Below are 24,462 nucleotides of genomic sequence, written 5' to 3'. Positions count from 1 at the left end.
CATATAAGTATCTATCAACAAATACTTATTGAAAATAGAAAGATTCGTTTCCTCAAATGTTTCCTCTTAGGACCTGGAATAAACTTGGTAAATGTGAAGCCACCAAAACTAGCAGGATTATTGTTTATAGCATCCATAAATGGGTATAAATGAACTCAAATTATGAGGCCTAGATAAAATACTTAAATTTTCACCCATCTAAAAAGGCTAACTAAAATAGTCTGGAAACTGATTCATGGCCCTTTAATTGTGGCCATAAGAAGATTAATAATTCACTCTGCCTACTAATAAGTAATGCAATCAAAGCTTTAGCCAGTCATTTGCAATAGGACCATCCCAAACTCCTCTTAACCTTCACCCATAAAATTAGCTTCAATTGCAGACTGACTTCTGGCATTTTTAAACACTGGTAGCAACAATGGGCCCTCCTAATAGAAAGAATTTAATGTGCATATTACTGTTCATGTTTTTTCCTGTGAAGAACTGGTTTTGAATAAGAAAGGTCTCTTGGCTCCAGTATTTCTGCCAATACTGCCAAGGAACTCATAAATTTGAGGAGGAAAACAGGGTGGGGCATTCTGGCGTATAAGAAATGTGAACATTCACACCATAGAGATGGTAACCACCCAATTCAGTCACTTAAGGCTTTGGCAACACACAATTTCCATATGTGGCACAACTACCAGCAATCAAGATGGACAAGTAAAACTTAAAACTTAAATTGGCTAACAGTATGACAGCCAATTTAAGTTTTAAAGATTACAGAGAATTTTCTCTGTTTTAGTCAAAAGAACCACATCGTGCTATTCTTTCCATAGCTGCAGGGAAGGGAAGGACACACATTGCAGTAAGTATTTAAATTATTTTTTTGCCGAGCCTAGAACATTTTCACTGGACATCACAGTTGACAGGTGTGGTAAACAGGATCTGCACTTCTACCAACATTTTTTTTTTAATGTGAGAATAACATCATTCCTTTTTCCTGTCTGAAAACACTATGAGTTGCATATTTAGTAAAATCATTTTATTTTTCGTCATTTTTCAATATACGTACTTCCTAATTATTAGGTACAAAACACAAAATTGTTCTGCTTTTCATTATGACAGGTTGAAGCGTGCAACAAACATGCAGAGGTATTCGAACGAAACTGTTCAACCACGCAACTTTTTAGCAGCCGTAAAGTTGAAACTAATAGTCCAAAAAAGAAAAAAAATCTATTCTGGGTATGTAATTCCTACTTCACCTCTAAGGGTGGCTCCAATGAAAGAGCAGGGTGTCGATGCCTTTGGCTAGACAAACTCTGGTCTTCTCCTTTCTCAAGCTCGCTCATGCATCCATCCAGTCCACAAACCTTTACCAAAGTTCTGGGAATTGTATGCAGCCTTCTATTTTGTCCCATCGAGGTGCTAGTCACAGGACAAGAGGACAGCAATGCAATCTTATGTGCTGTCACTCTGAGAAGATTTACTCTCAGCATTTAGTCCTCAGAATATTTCATGTTGATTTTATGTGGGAAACAAGTTTTTACAAAACACATATCTGAGCAATGTAGTTTTCAATAATTCAAACGAAAATTTACATACTTTTATTTTTGATTATTTGACCACAAAAATAGAAGCACTGTAATCAAGAACAGGCTTAGTATATTGTCAAACTATATCAGAAAGGCCTTGGACAGAAATAATAAAGTAATAAATAAAATTAATGATGGTTATAAATCTTAATTTACCCATGTATTTCTCTTTTCATATTTTACAAAAAAAGCCAAACCTTAAAATGTTAAAGAAATATAAACATGAAAGTGTACATTTCCACCAACTGAAATGATTTAGATATGTGCAGACTGAAGAATCAAGAAAAAGAACATTTATTAAATAAACACCAAACCTATGAAAGTTCAATATATCTCAACTATTATTACAGCTGCCATGCCAAGCTCTCCCCAGTCTCTTCTACCGTCCTCCTTCCCCTTGGACTCCTTAGACTTTAATCCAAAGCTTGAACCCTTAAGGTTTCAGCTCAGCCTTTCTCAGGATCACCCTGGTGAGAATGGAGCCAGGAACCCTGGCTTCTCTGGGGTACATACTCACTGAATTTGCACCTCCATGACCTCTCCCTGATAATACAGGAGAAAAAAATAATAATAATACAGAGCCCACTAAAGTATTTGTGGTCCCCAAATTTTCACCAGATTTTATCTTTGAAGTCAACTCTAGTAACTGTTGAGCTACAATAACCTCACTTACCAGAAGAACTCTAATCACTGAATTCAATTCAAGTTAAGGTTATATTCCATGCAGAGAATTCAAACAGTATAGAACTAAAGTCAGAGGTAATAGTGAGCCTGACAGTTTGCATTTGATTTGTTTCATTTTGACAAAAGCCACAAGCTAACTATCACATTACATATAATGTAATTTCTTTATCTTTCTTTGTTTATTATTAGTCAAATTATCAAAATGAACACTGAGATTCTACCTCTAAGTACATAATTCTTCTAAAAGGGACAAGTTTTGATTTGCATCTACCTGCAAATAGTAATTCTCAGAGTGACATTTAATTAATCTTTTAGTGATTGGTTAAAAATCTAAGAGGGAAGAAGCTTTTGGAATCTAGCGTATGCTAAAAAATCAAATTATTAATTTTTTTAAAAAAATCAATAAAACACAGTAGATAAGGAGATTATTTTAAAAGGGGGGGATTTGACCCATATGAAGTTATCTTTAAAATAAAAAGTTCTATGATTCAGAATTCATCAATTAAAGTAATGTTTGGAATAATAAACCACTTATAGCAAGCAAATTACCATAATCTTGGTATGTAAAGTTCTACATAACTGTTTCACATGCCTCAAGTTAGAGCAATCTGAAGATTTAACGTATGTACAGAAACTCTAGATATGCAATAATAGATTACATAGACAATTCCATTAAGGTTAAGTCAGAAGAAAAAATTTCATGGAAATTTTATAGTATGTTTCACTAAAAGTAGCAAATACTAATTTCCATTAAGTAGTAATAAGAAAATATAAACTAAAAGGGGAAAAATAAGAAGGTATATTACATATAATCATAACTAAAATCTTTTTTCATACTTAGAATTCATTGTTTTAAGAGGAGGTAAAATTTACCTACCAAAAACAGTTTAACTGGTTACAAATATAGTCTACTTCCATTTTTTTCATGTTCATAGAAAAACAAAATAGAGTGTGTAAAAAGATATAATCCATTAAGCTTAGTATAAAATATCCTACCATAGCTATTGTATTTTTAAACACTTGGATATGATGTTTCAATACTATTTTGCTTCATAAGACAAAGGAAATAGTGCTGTTTAAAAGCAGAACTATATATCTCACCTAGACAGATTGTGTTAAATTTGCATATTAAAATCAGCACCATTCTTTCTAGAAGACAGCATTTTAAAACAAATGGAAGAAGAATACCACATCTTTTTTATTAGAAGAAACTGCTCAATGATTAAAAACAGGTTACTTGATGATAGAAAATGCAGAGTTCAAGATTTTTCAAAATGAGGAAACAGTCAAAAGACCACTAGTTCATATCTTAATGTTAATTTTAAAATATGGTTAAGCTTTTTAAGATATTTACTACCATAATTCCATTTCAAAATGAATTATGTAAGCCTTTAGAAATTTACATTTTCAAGTGGAAGTGAATTATGTCAAATGATGCTAAGAATGACTATGATTACCATCTTTGAAAACAAACTAGTACACTATATCTTCAAACATTAGGTTCAGAATATAAAGTGCTTTCAGTCTAAAAACACAAATTAAAGTACACTTACTAAAAAATGTGTGCGAAAAAGTTATATACTTATTTACTTGTAAAAGTAAATTGAAGTGTCAGAGTTTTAATAGAAAAATAAAGTCACAACCTCTGAGCAAAAATGGAATGTACCACTTAAGTGGCATAATATCTTCCATAAAATGTTTATAACCAATGTAGATATTATTAAAACAAAAATATTCTCTTGTTCCCAGTATTTTATTACTACTAACAAAAAAATAAATAAAAGGTGTACTTGCCTAATAAAACTTTGGCATCATCCACATCAAAATCTCCATCCCCATCAGCATCATAGACTCCCAGTTTTCCTATAATAGGAGAGAGATGATGGGTGTAGAAACAAAAGGGAGAACAAATTTAGTAAGGTATCATCCTCATTGTAGTCCTATATCCCAACTATAAATAAATGTTCCCAGCCAATCCTGGCAATTTTACTTTTAATACTACAAATCAATGCTCTGTGAATATCTTACCTAAAATCGTTGGGCAAATCATTTAGAGATCCAGAAATTATTCACGTCACAAATTCTAAATAACTGAGATAATATTTTTCTTAAAGGTTTCACCATACCTTGATATAATCACTTCAGAACCTCCATTTATATTGCTAAAAATGTTTTGGATAAACTTTTGAACATGTATAAAAAAATTCCAACCCAGTTTTGAGTTACATAAAATTTGATGTTTTTAAAGTGTGAAACTTTATCATACTAAAAATACTTGAAGCAAAAGAAAAAAGCAACCAATCCTCAAATACAGTCTATTAAATATAGACTACATATAATATAGTAAATAAGTTAGCATGGAGTATTATTGCTAAAAATGAGGATAGTTACTTTCATATTTTTCAATAATGATTCACAACAAAAATATCATGAATCAATCTTAACTGAGGGGGGAAAAAGACTGTTCTGGAAATAAAGGATATAAAACTGGAGGCTTCCTGAAACTACAAAGTAAAATTTAATGGTTATTCTACTTAAAAACTTAATTAGCACTGGCCATCTACTATAAAATAGCAAAAAAAATCAATAATTAGAAATCTTAAAACATATATGCTGAGAAAACATTTACACAAGAACTGACCTTTTACACTTTAAGAAGAATAAATATGCATTTTTAAGACTTTAATCCTTTCTCATCAGGAAGACTAGAACGTTTAGCATTTCAATGAGTCTACTATATTCAATACCCTAAAATAAAATTCTAAAAAGCAACATAGTTGACAATTCATCATTGGACAGTAACTATGAAGAAACATATTGTACAGCAATATTTTAAACAACATGCTAATAAAGCACTGGCATTAAAAAGAGTTGTCAACCCTTTCACCATTTCTTTAGCACAATGTATGTATTAAAAGATTGCATAAAAGCAGGCAGAAATTTTCTTTATTTTCCCAAAGCCCTGTGCTCTACAAAATAGCACATTTGCTATAAAGAAGTCTGACTTGGCACATACAAATTAAAAATGGTAATGACAAAAATGGAGAGATGAATGTGTTATTTCTATTGCTATGAAAATGAAATCCTAAAACCTGAAGCTCAAGGCTGTATACAGCATAAAACTCAAATAACATTTTAAGAAAAAAACAGAAAATACTTGCCTTCTGACAAATTTATGAGGGAAAATTGAACCTCTCATTTACATTCTCTGATACAGATGATAGTTAAATTAGTAGACTAAGAATGAGGTTTTAGAGACTGACAAAAGTGCAGTTCCAATGCATCTCCAATAGCCTACCTTGAAGCACCTCTGATAAGTTATAACGGAAGTCCTTTGCTTTGGCTGCGTGCATGTAAAAACATGAAAATTGTTACTTGAGTCTAAAGGTACAAATATTTAAAATCTCTTCCTTAACATATATTCCCTAGCAGCATAGTACTGTAAGCCAATGACAACAAAGATCTACTCCGAAGTTTGTCACTGAACTAAAATTCTGTTAGTTTATTCATGTATCTAGAGACCCTTTCCTTCAAGCAATAAAGATAAAAATATTGTATGATTCCATTTATATGTAATCTCCAGAAAAGGGAAAAGTATAGACATAGAAAACAGGCTAGTGTTCGCCCTGAGAGTGAAGGGGTTGGGGGGAAGTTGGACATTATAGGGGGAGAGGGTTTTAGAAATATTCTGGAATTGGACAATGATGATAGTTGCACAAAGTGACTAACATACTAAAGACCAATACATGATACATTTTCAAATATTTGATTTTGAATTTTATATTATATGACTTTTATCTCAATTTTTAAAACGATGAAAATGATAAAGAATTATTAATGTTAAGAATATCATGAAAGACCAGCAATTATGGGAAGAGAAAAGGAGAAAAAAGGGGAGCATGATCACAAGTGCCACAGCACCATCCTCAGAGTAGTATACAGACCACAGCCATCCACTCACAGTCACATCCACACACCTGTCCCAGGACACGCACACTTTTACACAGGTACCTCCCCCAACAGGCACGGGGGTGTAGGGGTGTGCTTTGAAAATCCTCTCTGAAGAAGGGTTTCTCAAAATGTGTGGTTATGCTGTTCATAGATCCTTAAGTAAATTCAGTGGTTCATGATCAAGAATTTTAAAAATTAATAACATAAATAAACCTGAATAGAAACATGTATACAACATGTAGCAAGAATGAGTTTGATAAAACTCATTCTGATGAAACTATGTGTACTAATCAAATACTACAAAGCCTTTTTAAAAAAAAATATTTATTTTTTTAGTTTTAGGTGGGAACAATATCTTTATTTTACATTTATGTGGTGCTGAGGATTGAACCTAGTGCCTCATGCATGCTAGGCAAGCACTCTACCACTGAGCCACAACTCCAGCCCAATCTTTTTTTTTTTTAAATAAAGTTCAAAAGCCACTGAGGTAATCCTGGTAACATTCCCTTTTGCTCCATCCTATGGAGAACCACTGAATAAATGGTTCAGTACCAATTCAGTACCAAAATGAACAGTACCATAAAGATAATAACAAACCTTCACGATGACTAAGGGATGTCACCTACCCTTTTACAAATTCACGTAAGAAACCATATCACAATTCTTACCTAGAACTTCCTCGTAATCAACAAGATCAAACCAAACAACAGCTACTGACGTCCAAACTCCCAGCAAGGCAATGACCATAAACCAAGTGAAAAAGGAGCTTCCAGAAAGTCCTCCTTTCCTCCCGTTCTTGTGTCCTCCGTGCTTTGTCTCTGTTTAGAAATAAAAGTAAAAATGTCACCATGGAAGAAAACATTTCATCGAACACCTCTCTTCACACTGAGTTACTTACAGTTATTTGACAGTCGATCATTTCAAAAAGTTTTCACTTAAATTCTCCAAACATGCGACACAAAATAAAAGGTTTTGAAAACAGAAATGCTTCTTCCTAGACTTAATGCCATGTACAGAAAACCGTAATTTTGAAATAGAACAAATAAACTACTGACGGGCTCATTATTTTTAAATTATTATATTGATATAACATATACCTCGCTTTCAAGTTACCAAAACCACCTGCATAAAACCTCCTTCAAAGTATCGAGCATACAAACAACTTAATGAAATCATAAAAATGTAGCCAGACCTTTTGCTGTGTTTTATTTAGTATCTGTAGAATCTTAAAACCAGTGGTTGCAGAAGAAAATAATCCCCTACCCACAGCTACTCTGTATTCTGAGTGGGTGGGGAGGACAGAGAGAGACAGAGACAGGCAGACAGGCAGGCAGGCAGACAGAGGGAAAATGAAGGAAGAAGGAAACTACAGAAATATATAACAGGAACAAAGAAAAGCAAAACAGTAAAATTCTGTCCTTTGTAGAGTCCACTGGGCCCTGTGAAGCAGGAAAAGGTTCATTCACAACTGGCTGCAATGCAGGAAACAGCTATGTAAACCGCTGTCCACCAAGTGTCATTTATCACATTCGGTATGTTTAGCATGTTCTATTCTTTTGGAAATATTCTTCTAACATTCATAAATAAACAGAAACCATGAAAACCAAATGATGGCTTTAAAAACAGTCAATATTGTTCTTAAGAGGAAAACCTACCATACACACATTTTCCTTAAAAGGAATGCGATACATATTATGTAAATATTAATAAATAAAAAGATCATATCACCTGCCAAAATGCTAGGTGCAAAAAGGAAAAATTAACAAATGGGACACTGCCTCCCATCTGTGCAGTACACGGACCCTCTGTGAGGGGGTTCATGGGCTGCTGCACCTGTCCTCACAGAGACTTGCCCATATCTCTGCAGACGGTGCTTCTGGAAGTTTTAGCAGGACAGTGGTGGACCCGTGTGACCACTCCTCACACTGCAAGACATTTCACAACCCCCGTTTCCCCTGGACCTAGACAAGTAGGTCCCAGAATATGAAAAACAAAAACACCCCCAAACATTTCCACATGTTTCCTACCTGGGGCAGTGCCTGGTGGAGAGGTACTGGGAGAGAAGACAAAAATAAGCATGTTTATAGAACAAAGGTAAAGGGATTGGCCTGAGGTCAGCGGCACAGCTGCAGAGAACTAGCAGCACCACATGAGGACATCCACAGGCTGAGCTCCTGGATCCATATCAAGTGAGCCAACTTCCATGATTTCACAAGACCCTACTATCAACTTTGTGTAAAAACTGTCTATAGGAAAACACAACTTACATATTAAAAGTACTTGCTGAGCTAAGGTTACATTATTGCATATTAAATCAACTTAAAATAAGCTTCCTTGTTTCATTATCAGATTACAGACACAGGAAAGGGAATCTGGGTGAAATTTTTGGAAATGTTGGTAGGAAAAAGGATGATTTCCAGTTTTTATGTATCTCCAGGATATAAATTATAAAAAGAATGATACAAAATAAATTGCCACTAGAATTTTAAAAGTTAAAGAAAAAAAGGAGGTTGGCTTCTATGGGGACAAATTCAACAGTGAAGTATGCTTAAGTTTTTTAACTTTTATGAATAAAGACATTTTTCTTAAAACTATCAAAAATGCCTTATTTTTATATAACATAACATCCACTTGCATACAATACTAAGTATAATCATGCCTTCTGAATACACATTTACTTCCAAACATGAAGCAATCATAATTAATAACTAAGGATTCCCTTCCTTGGCTACTTACTGCTTCTAAAAGCCAAATTTAAATTAGAACTGCAGTAAAACTGTTCTCTTATCAACTGTTGCACATTTTTTAACTGACACCAAACTCTTGTGTTCCTCCTTAACTGAAAAATAGGAAAGCTGAAAAAAAATAGCTAATACTTTAATTCCTTTATTTAATATATTTATTCAGCATGCATGTATCAGACATGATATGATTTTTACACGTGTGAGGCACTGGACACGATCCTCAGCACAACATAAAAATAAATAAAATAAAGATATTGTCTCCATCTACAACTAAAAAAAATTTTTTTTAAAAAAGCACAGCCAGAATGAATACTATTTAAAATAAGTATCAAATGTAACAACTAATAAAACAATAACTTGAATTCAAAGGTCAACTCTTCATTTTTCTTTCTTGTTTTTTATTTTGCTAGTGTGTGGTTTTGTGTTTTGGTTTGGTTGTTATTCTTTGTGGGTTTTTTTTTTTTTTTTTTTTTTTTTTGAGACAAAGTCTTGCCATGGTATGTTTCATAGTCTGGCCTCAAACTCTTGGGCTCATGTGTCCCTCCTGCCTGGGCCTCCCGAGTAGTAGCTGAGATGACAAGCTCTCTCCTCAGTGCCCGGCTTCTCTCTCTTTCTTAAACCAGAATTGGGGGAGGAAACTTCTGAGATTCTCAAAAGTAAAGTTTTTTTATCCAAGTAGTATCATTTATCCAAGTAGGTGATATTTATGTAAGTTATTGAGGAATTGGAAGCAGGAGGTAAGAAAAAGCCAAATATGTAGCAGAGAACACACTTTTACCTAGAATCTGTTTTAGACATGATTCTAAACCACATTCCATTATTCACTGCACAAACTCGAGAATCTAGAGACTTTAGAGAAAACCTGACCCAATGATTTAAAGAAAGACAGTGCTGGCAGAGGGTAGGGCTACAAAGGGAACAGAAAAGACACAAGAACTAGAACAGTGTAGTGGTAGGAGGCCATTTTTTTTTTTTTTTTAATCAGAGCCCACAGGCAAGCCTCTTAACGGTCCTTACAATAATCTTTAATAGAAGATAATAACCAATACTCACATTGGTTGTCATTAAAACATCATTTTAATCTGTTTAGAAACACAAGAAATGCACAATCAATCTTAGACTTCCATGCAAAATAGCTTATCAAATAGATTTACTGCAGTAAAAGGTGCATGATGCTGAGCTAGAATACCAAATTAGCAATATTTTATTCTATTCCAATGTCATATAAATGATTCATTACTCTAGCATTATTAAACAGGTTACTGTTAATACTTGCTTACTTCCTAAAGGAATCAAATATTAAATCATACAAAAGGGAGTCTCTTTTAAGAGAGAGCTTTTTAAGGGAACTCTTGACAGCAAATAACATTCCTGATATGTCCCTTTGTAAATATGATGTGCCCAGTCCCAAAGGGCAGATCAGTTTCTACCCAATTAAAACAAAAAGAGCACAGTAAGAAACACCCTTCATGAGGGCTTAAAACTTCCCCCAAGTAAACCTGAAACCAGTACTTTGTCACAAAGGTATTCTAAAAGAACATCTAGTAATTGTTCCTATATTCTAAGATCAGAATAAAACCAAGAAAAACCACAAGGGGAGTGGGGAATAGAAGTTCAGTGGATTAGAGAAAAGGGAATGAAGGGAAGGGAGGGAGGTTAGGAATGGGAAAGACAGTGGAAAGAATCTGATGTAACTTCCCTATGACATATGTGAATACACCACAGTGAATTTCCATATCATGTACATCCACAAGACTGGAGGGATCCTAATTAGAATAAGACATACTTCATGTTTGTATAAATATGTCAAAATATACTGTCATGTGTAACTAAAAGAACAAATATAATGTAAAAAAAAAAAAAAAAAAAAAAAAACTTCAACAGTAAGAAATAACCCAAGTTGGCCAGGCTTGGTGGCACATGCCTGTAATCCCAGAGGCTTGGGAGGCTGATCTAGGATGACTGCAAGTTCAAACCCAGTCTCAGCAACAGCGAGGCACTAAGCAACTCAGTGACACCCTAATAGAGAATAGTGCTGCTGATGTGGCTCCATGGTTGAGTGATCCTGAGTTCAATCCCTGGCAGCTTCCCCATAAATAGAAATAACTCAATTTAAAAATGAGCAAAAGATCTAAACACACATCACCAAAGAAGATATACAGATGGCAAGTAAGCATATGAAAGACCTTCAACAATGGCATATTTTCATTGGCCATTAGGAAGTTGCAAACAAAAATAAGACACGATTATAAACTTATTATAGAGGACAAATTCCAAAACATTGACAACACAAAATGCTGGTGAGGATGTGGAGTAACAGGAAGAAATACTTACCCATTACTCATGGGAATGAAAAACTGCATAGCCACTTTGGAAGACAGTTTTGCAGTTTCTTACAAAACTAAATACGTGTCCGTGTAATCACATTCCTCGATTTAAAATGTATGTACATACAAAGAACATCTTTATTCACAATTGCCAAAACTTGGAAGCAATCAAGACGTTCCTTTAGTAGGTGAATGGATAAATACGCCATAGTACATCCTGATAATGGAATATTTTCCAATACTAAAAACAAATGAGCTATTGAACCATGAAAAAGATATGGAAGCAATTTAAATGCATATTGCTGAGTGAAAGAAGCAAGTCTAAAAAGACTACATACTCTAAAATCCCAACTGCAGTCCATTAGCTATGATTTTATTTTCTATGGTTTCAATTACCTGTGGTCAACCATGGTTCAAAAATATTAAATTGAAAATTTTAGAAATAAAAAAAATCTCCATTTCATTTTATGGTTCTATGTTCAAACTGAAGCCACTGTACTGGTCAAAAATTTTACTGGAATTAAGAATATGGCAGAGGCTGAGTGGTTCCTTTTTTCCATGCTGTCTTAGCAAAATCACATGATCTCCAAATTAGAAAATATTCTCACATACTACTAAACACCAAAAATTACCATAGCACTCATCTAGCATATGTGAGGCCCTGCATTCAATTCTCAGCACAACATATAAATAAATAAAATAAAGATATTGATGTGATGTGGCTCAGTGCCCAATAGTCCAAACAGAAGAGTCTCCTAAATGAAGACTGAGCTAGGATGATGACTAATTTTACTTATTTGGTTGAGGAAAGGGAAAATAGAAATGCTTCTGCAACTCAGTGGTCATCAATCACTAACTGACCTACCGTTGAATAAATTATAAATCACTTAAAATTTTCCATTAATATTAGAGATTTCATATGTACAGATCAATTATGCTTTTTTTTTTTCAGGGGAAAATACTGAGGATTGAACCCAGGGTGCTCAACCACTAGCTATATTCTCAGCACTTTTTTTTTTTTTTTTTTTGAGCAGGGTCTTGCTCAGTTGCTGAGGCTGGACTTCAATTTGTCATCCTTTCCTAGTTGCAGAGTTGCAGAGATTACAGGCATGCACCACATCACTAGCCTTCAAGTATGCATTTAGGAGTTTTTAAAACAACATAAAAAAACATCAAGAATCTCATCAAATGTCATCTTTCCATGATAAAAAAATGTCACCTTGGGCTGGGGTTGTGGCTCAGTGTTAAAGCGCTTGCCTAGCATATATGAGGCCCTGGATTCAATCCTCAGCACAACATATAAATAAATAAAAATATCACCTTTTGGGAATCTATAACTATTAAAGAAGTAACTACTGATATTCTCCAACTATATAGGTTACAAAATCCATGTAGAGGTGGAGAAACATCTTCTGAAGAAATACAAGTCGGGTATATTATATCATGTTATTCTTCGTGGAGTAAAGCACCTGTCAGATTAGTCAAGTGACCCATTCTAACCAATTATTCACAAAAGCATTCAAAGTGGGGAAGCTCCTATAATCTAGCCTAGTAGTATAATCCTCTCGGGTGCTGTTTCCTCAGATGAGAGTTAGATTCAATCTTCACATGTCCAGTTTTTTATTATATAAATTGTCAACAAAATGAGTCAATATAGTCTGCTTCGAATTAATGGAAAGATAATCTTCACAAAGTAAAGCAAAAAAAATTATATATATATATATATATATATATATATATATATATATATGTAAAATCAATAGATCATTAAAGAATACATGAAAGTTAAAGATTCAATTTAGAAAAAACAAAATTCTATTTTTTGTTTTTTTTTTTTTTGCATTTATTATCGGCTTCACAAGTAAGTAGGTCAGTTTCCATATTTGGTAAGTCTTTGCTTGAACCAACTTAAGTCTCCTCATTTATACAAGATGGGACTTGTGTATCCTGTCAATTTATATGAAATCAGAATGCATGCAATTCTTTGAATTCATTATAATTAACTTATATAAGACTTAGGAGAACTGATTATATATATTTTTTTGCAGTTTTCAAAATGTGGTCTCTGATAGTAGAAAATATTAAAAGATAACCTAAAAGTACCAATATATATATATTCAGATTAAAGACAAATTATTCCATGAAAAATTCAACCACCACGAAAAGTCAATGGTTCCAGGAATTCAAGAGAAAATAAAGAAGACACAGTCAAAACGCTTAACCAAAAATGTTTGAACAGAGCAACCCTGAAAATAAAGCCAGATTCAAAAACCTCAAACAAACAAAAATATACCTTTATCTTCAGCCATTTTGGTTTCTTCAATCCATGAAAAATATATGTTGAGAAAGAAAAATCAAAGTGTTTCCAGCAGGTATCAGGCACACTGCATGCCCTTCCCTCCTAGGGTCTGGAATGGCCAACTCCTGCATGACCACGGGCTCCAGAGCTGAAATTGGACCTGACTGCAAGCTCTGCTCACCAGTTATTTTTAGAGGCCTTTTCCTCATGGCAAATGCTGCTAATCACTCAAGCTGAAATGCGCTCCTGACAATCCTGTGGCCTCTCCCCACTTAGGGGATGGATTCCTTTCTCAGATGGTCCTATCTCCTCCTAATTCCAACCTCTAAAAGAATCAAGGCTACTGGAGAAAGTGAAAGGGAACAAACTGTGCTACCAGTTTTGTTTTCTTGGACACAGGATTCAATAGCTTTGGCCCAAACACCAAATCCTTCACAACTGAAATGAGTTCTTATGTGGCCCCAAGCCCAGAAACCGCTCTATTTGGCCCTTCGGAATCTTAATCAAATGCCTACAAGACTATCAGCTTAGCTTCTCTGAATCCAACCGAACCATAAATGGTAAGAAATGATCAATGCTCTAGAATTCTGACACACAGCATTACTATCTCAGGAATAGTTCCTCCAACAGCAAAAAATATAATAAAGCAACCCCACAAAAATATTTCATGGGAGAAAAAGGGCTGTGAGGAAAGGGTTGGAGGAAGGGAAAGGAATCGTGGGGAGGCTAGGAGGAAGGGATACAGAATGCCAGAAATCTTCAGGAGTAGAAGTGACCTAGGAAACATCGTCTCAAAAAGAAAACTGGAAAGAGATTACACAACCACATTCTGATTTCTTTTCTACTTCTCCCCAACCCCATCTCCAAATATTCTCTTTTGGGAAATAAAAATCAGCCCAATTTTAATACCATTTTTTTACTGATCTAAGATTAGCAGTTCACATTAGAGCTCTGATGAGTATATGAAATTAATTTTGCACAAATAGTATCTAGAGCAAGGCAGCAACCTTTCAAAGCTGTTTATAAGTCTTTAGTTTTTTTTTTTTTTTTTTTTTTTTTTTTTTTTTTTTTTTTTTTTTTACCCAATTGAAGGTTTCAAAGGTAAATTTAACACTTAAATACCCTGAAGAAGAGTCAGCAACCTAAGGTGTCAATATTTGATGGCCTAGATGTGGGACAGGGTGAACTAGGATCAGGGACAACTAGAGAAAACTGACAAGTGCTTTGTCATCCTCTGACCATAAGTCATTCCCCCTCTCCCACTAAAGTGTGTGTTTGGGCCAGGCTTTGCAGCACACACCTAGAATCCCAGCGACTCGGGAGGCTGAGGCAGGAGGATTTACAAGTTCAAAGTCAGCCTCAGCAACTTAGCAAGCCCTAAGAAATTTAGGGAGACACTGTCTCGAGATATTTATTTTTTTAAAAGAGGACTAAGGATGTGGCCCAGTGGTTAAGCGCCCCTAGGTTCAATCCAATGGTACCACAAATAAAAATAATAATAAATTTAAAAGTTAGTGTATGTTAAAATAGAAAATGGTAATGCACCACTTGCCAGGTTTAAGATAACTGCAACCTCTAGAACCATGAGCGAAGATAAACTTTTTTTTTCTTTATAATTGTCTCAGGTGTTTCCCTATAGTAACTAGAAGCTTCTCAATACACCCTTTATCACTTCCTGCCTTCACTTCTTTCCATATCCACCTTAAAGTATATAGTTCCTTGTTTAAATTCCTCCCTAGCTCACTAAACTTTCTTACTTCTCTTTTTATGGCATCAATCTGCCATGACAGTCTCATTAGAAGAACACCACCACTCATGGTCTTCATGATAGCAAGGGCACATGGACACACTGAAGAAAATCAGGAAGAGGACACAGTGCAGCCAACTTCAACTAGGCTCAGTACAGCCTGTCAAGACTACCACATTTCTCTAAAAACATTCACTTTTCAATTGTGCACAAAATTATTTCAGACTTCTCTGCCCTCAACTATTCAACTTATACTCATAAACTACCATAGCCTTTTACTTCAAAGAAAGAATAGAACCATCAATGGGGAACTGTCTTGACTGTACCCTGCCAACCATACAAACCAGTACTCACCTGTACCTATTTCCTGGTCTCCTCCTAATTCTCCAGATAGCCTGCCCCTCCTTGGCTCTTGGCACTTGCCCTCTCTCTCCCTTACACCTTCATTCTTACTGCCTTTACATAAGCTAGGGCTGGCCCCTGCTCTGTCTTTCTCCTTCCCCTCACAGATCTGATTCTCAAAAGAATAATGATGTCACTTTCATTTTCTACCCTCCCACTCACTTCTTACAACCTGTGGGCTGCCATCTGGCTTCTTCCCATGACTCCCAGGCAGTAGCTCTAATGTCACACCAATGATTTCCATGTCATTAAGCCCAAGAGAAAATGTTCTGTCCTCATCTTACTCAACCTCTTAACACAATTCTCCACCTTTTGTGAATATTTTCTTCCCTTGACTCTGATGACTTTGGAATCATCTGACATTTACATCTGCCTTTGGAATTTTTGATTCCAAGTCCTCTTTGCTGAGTGACTCTCCTCTAGCTGTGAAGAGCAGAAATTCCATAAGCTTGGTCTTATGCCATTTCCCTAGGTGATGTCAGCTACTATCTGTAGGGCTGAAATTTTTCTCTCCTTTGAGCTCAAACCACATATCTGGCTTTTCAGTGTCCTTCAGGAACAACAAATTAATCCTCAAGCTCAGCACAGCCATGACAAGTACTGAACTGCCTCCTCTCCTATCCTCTCCAATGTTCTAAATCCCAACAGCACTTCTATGAAGCCTGCTGCTTAAGCTGAAAACCTGGGGTTGTTTTTCATCCTTTTCCAAACACTCACCTTTCATATGGCTTTCTATCTGGTGGCTGCAAATAGGCTACAGCCATGCCAAGATATGGATTAACCCAGTGCTGGTCATCCTAGCCTATTTTTATTTTGATATTTTTTGAAAGCATGGTGTGTGTCCTGACATCCAAAAGTAGGAAACCCTGTCTTAAATCACCCAAGTTTCTGTCAACTGTAACAGATCACCCAAATCCAAGTTACCATTAGGCTATTTCCAATCCTTGACATAACCTTTACTGCTCCATACAGCAACCGAAATAATGGTTTTTAAATTAGATTATATTGCTACCTTGTTAAAAACCCACATTATTATTAATTATAAAATACAGAATCTTAGATGTGGATCATAGGACTCTGCTTGACATGGCTCCAGTCCACAGCTCCAGCTCAGTGCTGGGTCATTTCCCTTGAGCCCTCTAGAACCCAGCCACAAAAGAACTGTCATGCTCTTGAGTGTCTCAGGCTCCCTGCCCAGGCTATTCCCTCTTCCTGGAATATCAAAATGATGGTACCACTATCTAACCCTAAAGCACAATCCCCTGCCTCACTGTTTCCTACTGCCTCTGATTACTGACCACCTCCTCAAGAAACCTCTCTGATTTCCTGATATGCCGAGTAGTCTGCACTTTTCCTTTAAGGCATTATTACACTAAGAATTAGACAGCTATTAATTTCTATTAATTAGATAGTAATTAATTTCTTAATCTTTTGCTACCTCTGAAATATAAGTTTCATGAAGCCAAGTACTAAATATGCCTCATTCATTCCTTTGTGTCTGGTAGGAACTCAATAAATACTTCTGAAATAACTGAATAAATTCCTTCTCAAATTCTTGTTACTATAGGACTAATCAAACTAATTCCCATTAAATCTTCAGAAATAAAGGAGAAGTCCTTGGAGGCCAGTCTCAGTAATGTAACAAGACCCTGTCTCAAAATAAAATTAAAAGGGCTAGGGTGTAGCTCAGTGGAAACCTGGGTTGAACTCTGGGTTCAATCCTTAGTTCTGAATAGGAAACAATAAGTAAATAAAAAGTAAAAAGAAAGACGAAGCCCAGTGATTCCTAAATACTGGTTACGGGTTACAGACTCCAATTGGGCAGTTACCAAACTCCACAGCTCCATCTGGGATATATTCTTTAGTGACCCACCGGGGGTGACTGACATGTTGGTGGAATAAGAATAGGGTCAGGTGGAAAAGGCTGTGGCATTTCCTTCATCTTTCCTGTAGAAAAGGCACAGTTGATTATGACAAGAGACCACCATGAGTCTTAGAACTTAGAAAAACAAAGTTATATTCTCATCAATATTAGTAAATGAAAGTGCAATATTAGCAAGACCCAAGCATATCAGCCTCTAGTACTTTGCAAATTTTGAAACCATTTGGATAATATCCAAAATTTATAGCCAGTGGGCAACTACTGCCCTAGCACTCCCCTGTGTGTATTAACACTGATTCACAGCAGAGAACAAGTGAATAAGGGGACAGGCACACCAGCTCCCCATGATAAATCTGGAAGGACAGAAAACTCCTTAGATAAAAACTTAACATGGCAGATAACTTCAAAGTTTCTTCAAGTCAGGCTAATCAATCAGTTCCTCAAATTTAATTAGTTGTTCCTCCAGAACATTCAACAGAGAAGTCTTCATCTCAGAGGAAATACCACTGCCATGGGGTTAATTGTCCATATTTGTAAGTAATGGTTATTAGTATGATGTTCAAAATGAGCCAGTCTCCTGCTGGCTTGGGAGAGGCAATGGGTATGAAGAAAGATGAATTAATGATGTGCATTTAGAAACTCTGAGGTGATGACAGAAAAGTTGATAGGATGAGCAAAAAAAAGTTCATTTTTCAAAATTAAAAATAATAACCAAAGAGCTGATCATTCATTACTCAGTCAACTCAAATTTCTAAGCAACTAGAAACCACAAAGTCAATATGGATGATAACCAGGGATCCACAGTTTGATCCCTGATCAATAACACTCCTCCATAGCAGTTCCTATTTTTCTGGACAAAAATATTCAGCATTTACAATTAAGTGTCTAGAGACCCAAATGAGGAGGAAGAGACGGATTAAATTTGTGGCCAGCTAGTCTGAACTCACAGTGGCAATGGGGACCCCCTCCCCAAAATTATGACTAGTGTCTGAAGTGAGGGCAGTCTCATAGGAAGTGTTCCTTCAAACCATACAGTTTGCCTACCTACTTGCAAAAATCACAACCAGTTAAATGAACTGAGGACACACTAAAATCGCGCTCTCAAAGTGTGTGAACTGCACACTTTCTTACACATATCTTCAATAGAAATTTCACAGCTTTGCCAAAAGTAAATTAATCACACTCCTGCAGAATAGTATATCTGTGTTTCTACCTAACTTAGTAAAATATGTCTATTCATTTATGAATTCCCCAAATCCCTCACCTAAGTCAAAATGAGAGGTACTGGCAGAGAATCCCTTGTGAAGACCAAGGGCTACAGGGAGACCGACTCCCTTGCCAGCAAATGTCTACTCAAGCAACAATCTCAGTGGACCACCTGAGAAGGAGTAAAAAGTGCCAGGGAGAGAAACCTGCAGATAAAAGCAGACAGCTACAAAGCAACCTGAACTCTCAGCATGATGTCAGTTTTCTTAGGGATCAAAGTGAGCAGCAAAGTTCCGGGGTTTGCACCATCTAACCAGAACCTTGCTTAAAAAGGCTGACCACCACAAGGCATTCCCAGGAGCACAAGGGGTGGAGTATCTGTCAGGAAAGATCCCAGGAGAGGTTGCAAGAAGCCCTGAGCCATAGGGAATGTTCCCACCTGGACTTCCAAAGAACTCAGAGGCAGCACTTGGACACCAGTCATTTGAGGGCAACATACCAGCTCATCTCATCAATAGGCAGAGAGGAGACTCCCGGCAGGGACACATGAGGGGAGAGCCCTCCCTGCCACACACTTTGAGAAGCCCAAGTATTCAAAAGCTGACTGGGAGCCTGTAACTCAATCCTTCCTGCTGCAGCCCCTCCCCCGCCCTGCCTCCAAGGGGAGAAAGAACTTTGGAATTGGAAATGAGATCAGATCTCAACCAGACAGACTTTTAATAACACAGAGTGACTGGGGTGTTAAGGAATCTGTCCCAGAGAAAGACAAGAGCCTCTGCTACTCAGAGGAAATGGGAGCTAAGTCTTTCCTAATTAAGCACAATGACTGAAGGACAATGAAGATACTTGATATTAGTACCCTGACAGACAGATGGGTAAAGAAAATGGCTACACAATGTGCTTTCCTATGTTAGGGTCAACCACAGGAAATGGCCAGCATTTGACCACTTTTTTTTTTTTTTAAGAGAGAGAGAATTTTTAAAATATTTATTTATTTTTTTTAGTTTTCGGCGGACACACATCTTTGTTTGTATGTGGTGCTGAGGATCGAACCCGGGCCGCACGCATGCCACGCGAGCGCGCTACCGCTTGAGCCACATCCCCAGCCCAATTTGACCACTTTTTGATCCATAAAAATGACTATTTCATATGACTTGAGTAATTTACTTCCCCAATGTTTTACTATGAAAATTTGCAAACACACAACAAAGCTAAAAGAATTATATTGGATGCCTCTATACTTACCACTTAGATTCCACTATCACCATTCTATTATACTGCTATGGCATATCTATTACTCTATACCCGTTCATTAATCCATTTCATCTGTATAATGCATTTCAAAGTAAACTATAGACATCAGTGCATGTCCCTACACACTTAGTTTAACATTTTTATATAGTTTTTAATGTAAAATTCACATAAAACAAAATGCATTAATTTTAAACATACATTCCAAATTTTAGCAAATGTGTATACCAGGCCAGGCACGGTGGCACACACCTGTAATTCCAATGACTTGGGAGGCTGAGGCAGGAAGATTGTGAGTTCAAAGCCAGCCTCAGAAAATTAGCAAGGCCCTAAAGCAACTTAGTGAGACCCCCATCTCTAAAGAAAATATAAAAAAGGCTGGTGATGTGGCTCAGTGGTTAAGCACCCCTAGGTTCCATCTCTAGTATCAAAAAAGAAAAGTGTATAATAGTATAATACAAATTAGAATATAATACTACCACTTAAATTCCCTCCTTGCTATCCCCATTTCTATTTCACCCCATCCCACCCTGAGAAACGACCCCCACTGTCCTTTTCTTTCCCCCACTAGAGATTAGTTTTGCCTATTCTTGGAATTCCATAAAAAGAATAAAACATGATATGTACTGACTTGTGTTTGCTTCCGGTTCCCCACAGGTGTGTTATCTGGGGCAGCAGCTCACTACTCTGCATTGCTGGGTAGCGCCACTATGCATGCATAACACACATGAGAGAGAGAGAGAGAGAGAGAGAGAGAGAGAGAGAGAGAGTGTCAGAGTGTATCTGTTCTCCTATGGGTAGAAACTGGCATTTCCCACTTTCCACTACCATGAGGAAAACTGTCAGGAACACTCTGACACAAGGCTACTGAGAATACAGTCAGTCCCCATATCCTTGGGTTCCACATCCACGGATAAAACAAACTACAGATGAAAATGCAGTTAGATCTATGAAGTTTGCACCTTTACTGGACATGTACACATGTTTTCTCATCATCACTCCTTAAACAATGGAGTCTACCAATTACTGACACAGCATTTACAGTGTATTAAATCTTACAGGCAATTAAGGGATGATTTGAAGTATACAGAGGATGTGCAGGTTATACTCAAATACTATGATATTTTACATAAGGAACTGAAGCATCTGAGGATTTGGGGATCAATGTGGTCCTGAAACCAATCTCACATAGATACTAGATAACTGGCGCCATTCTTCCACTGATGGCAAAAAGAAATAACCATAAAACCGTGCATTTCTCATAGGTAAACACACAGGAATGGAATTATTGGGCCACAAGGCAAATGTATTCTTAGTATTATAAAAAATTACCAGATCTTTTCCCAAAGTGAAAAGATTCTACCAGGCAGTCAGTGAGATATCATGAGCTCTATTGTTCTACAATTTTATCAACATTTAGAATTGTCATGCATTTTAATTTTAGCTGTTCTGGTGAGTAGGCAGTAGAACCTCCACATGGTTTTAACTTGGACATTTTTTTCTTGTTCTCACTGGTCATTTATTTCTCTTTTATGAACTATCTGTTCAACATTTTTGCACATCTGCCCATTTTTAAATTGAATTGTAGGAGTTCCTTGTATTTCCTGGATAACTGTCCTTTAACGGATAAACATGTTCTAGAAGTTTCTTCCCATCTGTCACTTTTCTATTAATTTCCTCAGTGTCAACTTTTGATGGTTAATAGTCTTTAATTGTGATGATGTAGTAATTTTATATAGTTATATGTTTTATATAACATTGAAAAATGTTAATTAAAATTTAACAGGAGCAGGGCATGGTGGCATATGCCTATAATCTCAACACCTCTGGAGGCCGAGGCAGGAAGATCACAAGTTCAAATCTAGCCTCAGCAACTTAGTATGATCCTAAAAAATTTGGTAAGACCCTATTTCAAAAATAAAATATAAAAAGAGCTGTGGATGTGGATTCAATCCTCTTTGGTAAGAAAAAAAAACATATTTCTGTGCCTTATATTCTGAAACGTGACATCTATTTCAGGACTTACCACAGACATCACTGGACCCAAGAAACAGAGCCACTGTCAAAAGCCCCTTTACTGGATGAAACAGTGTTCCAGTGAAGAGGAAGGTCTCATAATCAGAGGCCAGAACATCAACTAAATGTCTTTCAGTGGTCTATATCACTAAAAGTTAAGTAATGTTGATAATTTTGAAAAATATTTCCATTTGGTAAAAAATGTTCTAAGACAGTCATTTTTCCCTTAAATTCAAAAACTAATGCATATTTTGTTGTTTTTCTACTGCCCTAATGTGTTATTTTGAAGTCTTCAAACATACATACAGAATAAATACAAGTATAATGAAAGGCCTGCATACTTTACACCTGCAAGCACCACCACACTTGGTTTAGGGGTGAAATATCTTGATTTAACTTTCAAGAGGCTCAGCAGCAAAATAAATAAATAGGGAATTGTGAGAGAGAATGCAAACACATGAAAGTGTTACAAATTGCTGAAATCTAAATGAAGAAGATGTGAATTCATTGTACTTGGCTTATTTGTAACTATCTTGAATTTTTCAAATTTTTTAAAAAGTTGAGGAAATACAGATATCCAGTTCAAATCTCCAGAACAAACAATCTGAAGTGTTAAAAGTTTCCCAGGTTCATTCATAATTGAATTCTGGACAAGTTTAAAAGGTGGCAGGGTACTTTTCTCAACTTAATATGACCTACCTGCAAGTTCTGCTCCCATATTTCCAATTGCCTATGGGACATTCTTAACTGGATTCTCATATTCAACAAGCAGGATAAATCTAAGTCCTCGGCTACATGGAAACCATTTGGACACCTCAGCATGGTCCCCCCTAACACACAAACCCCTCGATTCAAAACCATCACTCCTTTTGCATAGACTCTCTTTTCCCTCCCATACTAGATTTCCCTCAGAGTTTTGTGCCATATATCAGTTTAATAAGCATTAATTTGACAGGTTTCTCTTGAGGTTGAAATCCCCAGCCATTAGGTCAGCACTCTTTGGGTACACAGTTACACAGTCACCTATACTTCCAACTATACCTGTTGATCCATGTTGACCATCTTCAGCACTAGGGAATTTTTACAGACACTATTAAATAGTTTGGTGAAGTTGGGAAAAATGAGAAGATTATATTCTGTCCAGTCTAAAAAACCTATCAAAATGCATAACTGAATCAGCTTTAAGCAACCTGTAATTAGCAAATCCGTAGTGTTTCCCAGTGTCCATGTTTTCTAAGTACCTAAAAATAACTTACTACTAGAATTTGCTTAGGATTGCACAAGACATCAGTTTACAGTTGCTCTGAATCTACCTTTCTTCCCTTAATAAAAATGGGACATTTCTCCCTCAAGTGTCTTTTCACCCAAAGGTGAAATATGCAGAAAGCTTTGGTTGGAGCTGTGGTTTTGAGACTTCTGGAAAGCCTCAGCCCATACCACATCCAGTCTCATTAACATCATTGCACAGTTTATTTCTTATTCCCACAAAAGTGCAATATAAGTTATTTTTGTCCCAACTCAATGATGAAGCACATCTATCACACATGGAGTGTTTTAAAAACAAAAACATACATGTGGTTTTGACTTTGTGTGCCCCTCCCTCCACCCTCCTCCACCTGTGCTTTTCTTCCATACAGACACCTTGTTGGAAGATGTCCCTTAACCCTGACTCAATTTGGTTTAAATCCCCTATAGGAGTGTGACCCCCAAATGACCTCACTAGCAACAACCTTGAATTATTCAAGTTTTATATAAGTTACAGACATATCCAGGTGGAAAACCCAGCCATGTAGGACTACACAGTCCTGACAAAGCTGCACCTTTCTCACAGCAGTGGCTGAACAGTTTTAATACCACCCTAGATCAAAGTTTTGTTTTAAACAGAAAGGTTTTGATCAATATAACATCCAAATCAACAACTTCTCAGGTAGCTCAGCAGTAGAACATTTGCCTAGTATGCATGAGCCCCTGGGCTGAATCCCTAAAGCAACTAAATAAATAAATGTCAGATAAGCAAAATTATAAGATGAAAAAAAAAATCTTAGGATGATATATTATATGGTTTCCTCCACACACTTGAATATGCATTCATTCAACAAGTTCTCTACATTTCTTCCTCGTGTTACAACAAAGAATGCGAGAGGCATTTTTACTTATAACCTAGTAGAGGTGACAAGCAGAAAGGCATCGATATTGTCCCCTGTGCCAAGGACTAAATCGGGGTAAAAGGGCACAGGGGACAATATGGAGGCAGGAAATCATTAGGAATCAAAATATTTAATTTTAAACATATAGCATTCTTAGGAACAAACTGTTCTTTACAAGTATTAAGAGTGTTTAACTTTATCTTCTAATCAAAATTGGCAAATCTTAAAAGTC

At 36.2% G+C, this 24,462-nt stretch overlaps 1 protein-coding gene across 8 annotated transcripts in view; it reads right to left on the bottom strand.

The window, feature by feature from the left end:
• ASPH (aspartate beta-hydroxylase) overlaps nt 1–24,462 on the bottom strand; it is a 213,079-nt gene that overhangs the window by 170,608 nt on the left and 18,009 nt on the right. For 4 of the 8 annotated variants that reach the window (XM_081265760.1, XM_081265761.1, XM_081265767.1 and 1 more), the window contains exons 2-4: nt 6,878–7,027; nt 5,557–5,601; nt 4,053–4,121 (exon numbers count right to left, since the gene is read on the bottom strand). In XM_081265760.1, the coding sequence (XP_081121886.1) occupies nt 4,053–4,121; nt 5,557–5,601; nt 6,878–7,027 (264 nt within the window). Of the gene's footprint in view, nt 1–4,052; nt 4,122–5,556; nt 5,602–6,877; nt 7,028–13,573; nt 13,857–24,462 lie in introns of those variants that run through there. The other 4 variants (XM_081265762.1, XM_081265763.1, XM_081265766.1 and 1 more) reach the window with 2 other exon arrangements.

Source organism: Spermophilus citellus, assembly GCF_964194105.1.
Source record: "Spermophilus citellus genome assembly, chromosome: 14".
Taxonomy (NCBI): domain Eukaryota; kingdom Metazoa; phylum Chordata; class Mammalia; order Rodentia; family Sciuridae; genus Spermophilus; species Spermophilus citellus.
This window is presented reverse-complemented; position numbering and strand designations above follow the sequence as displayed.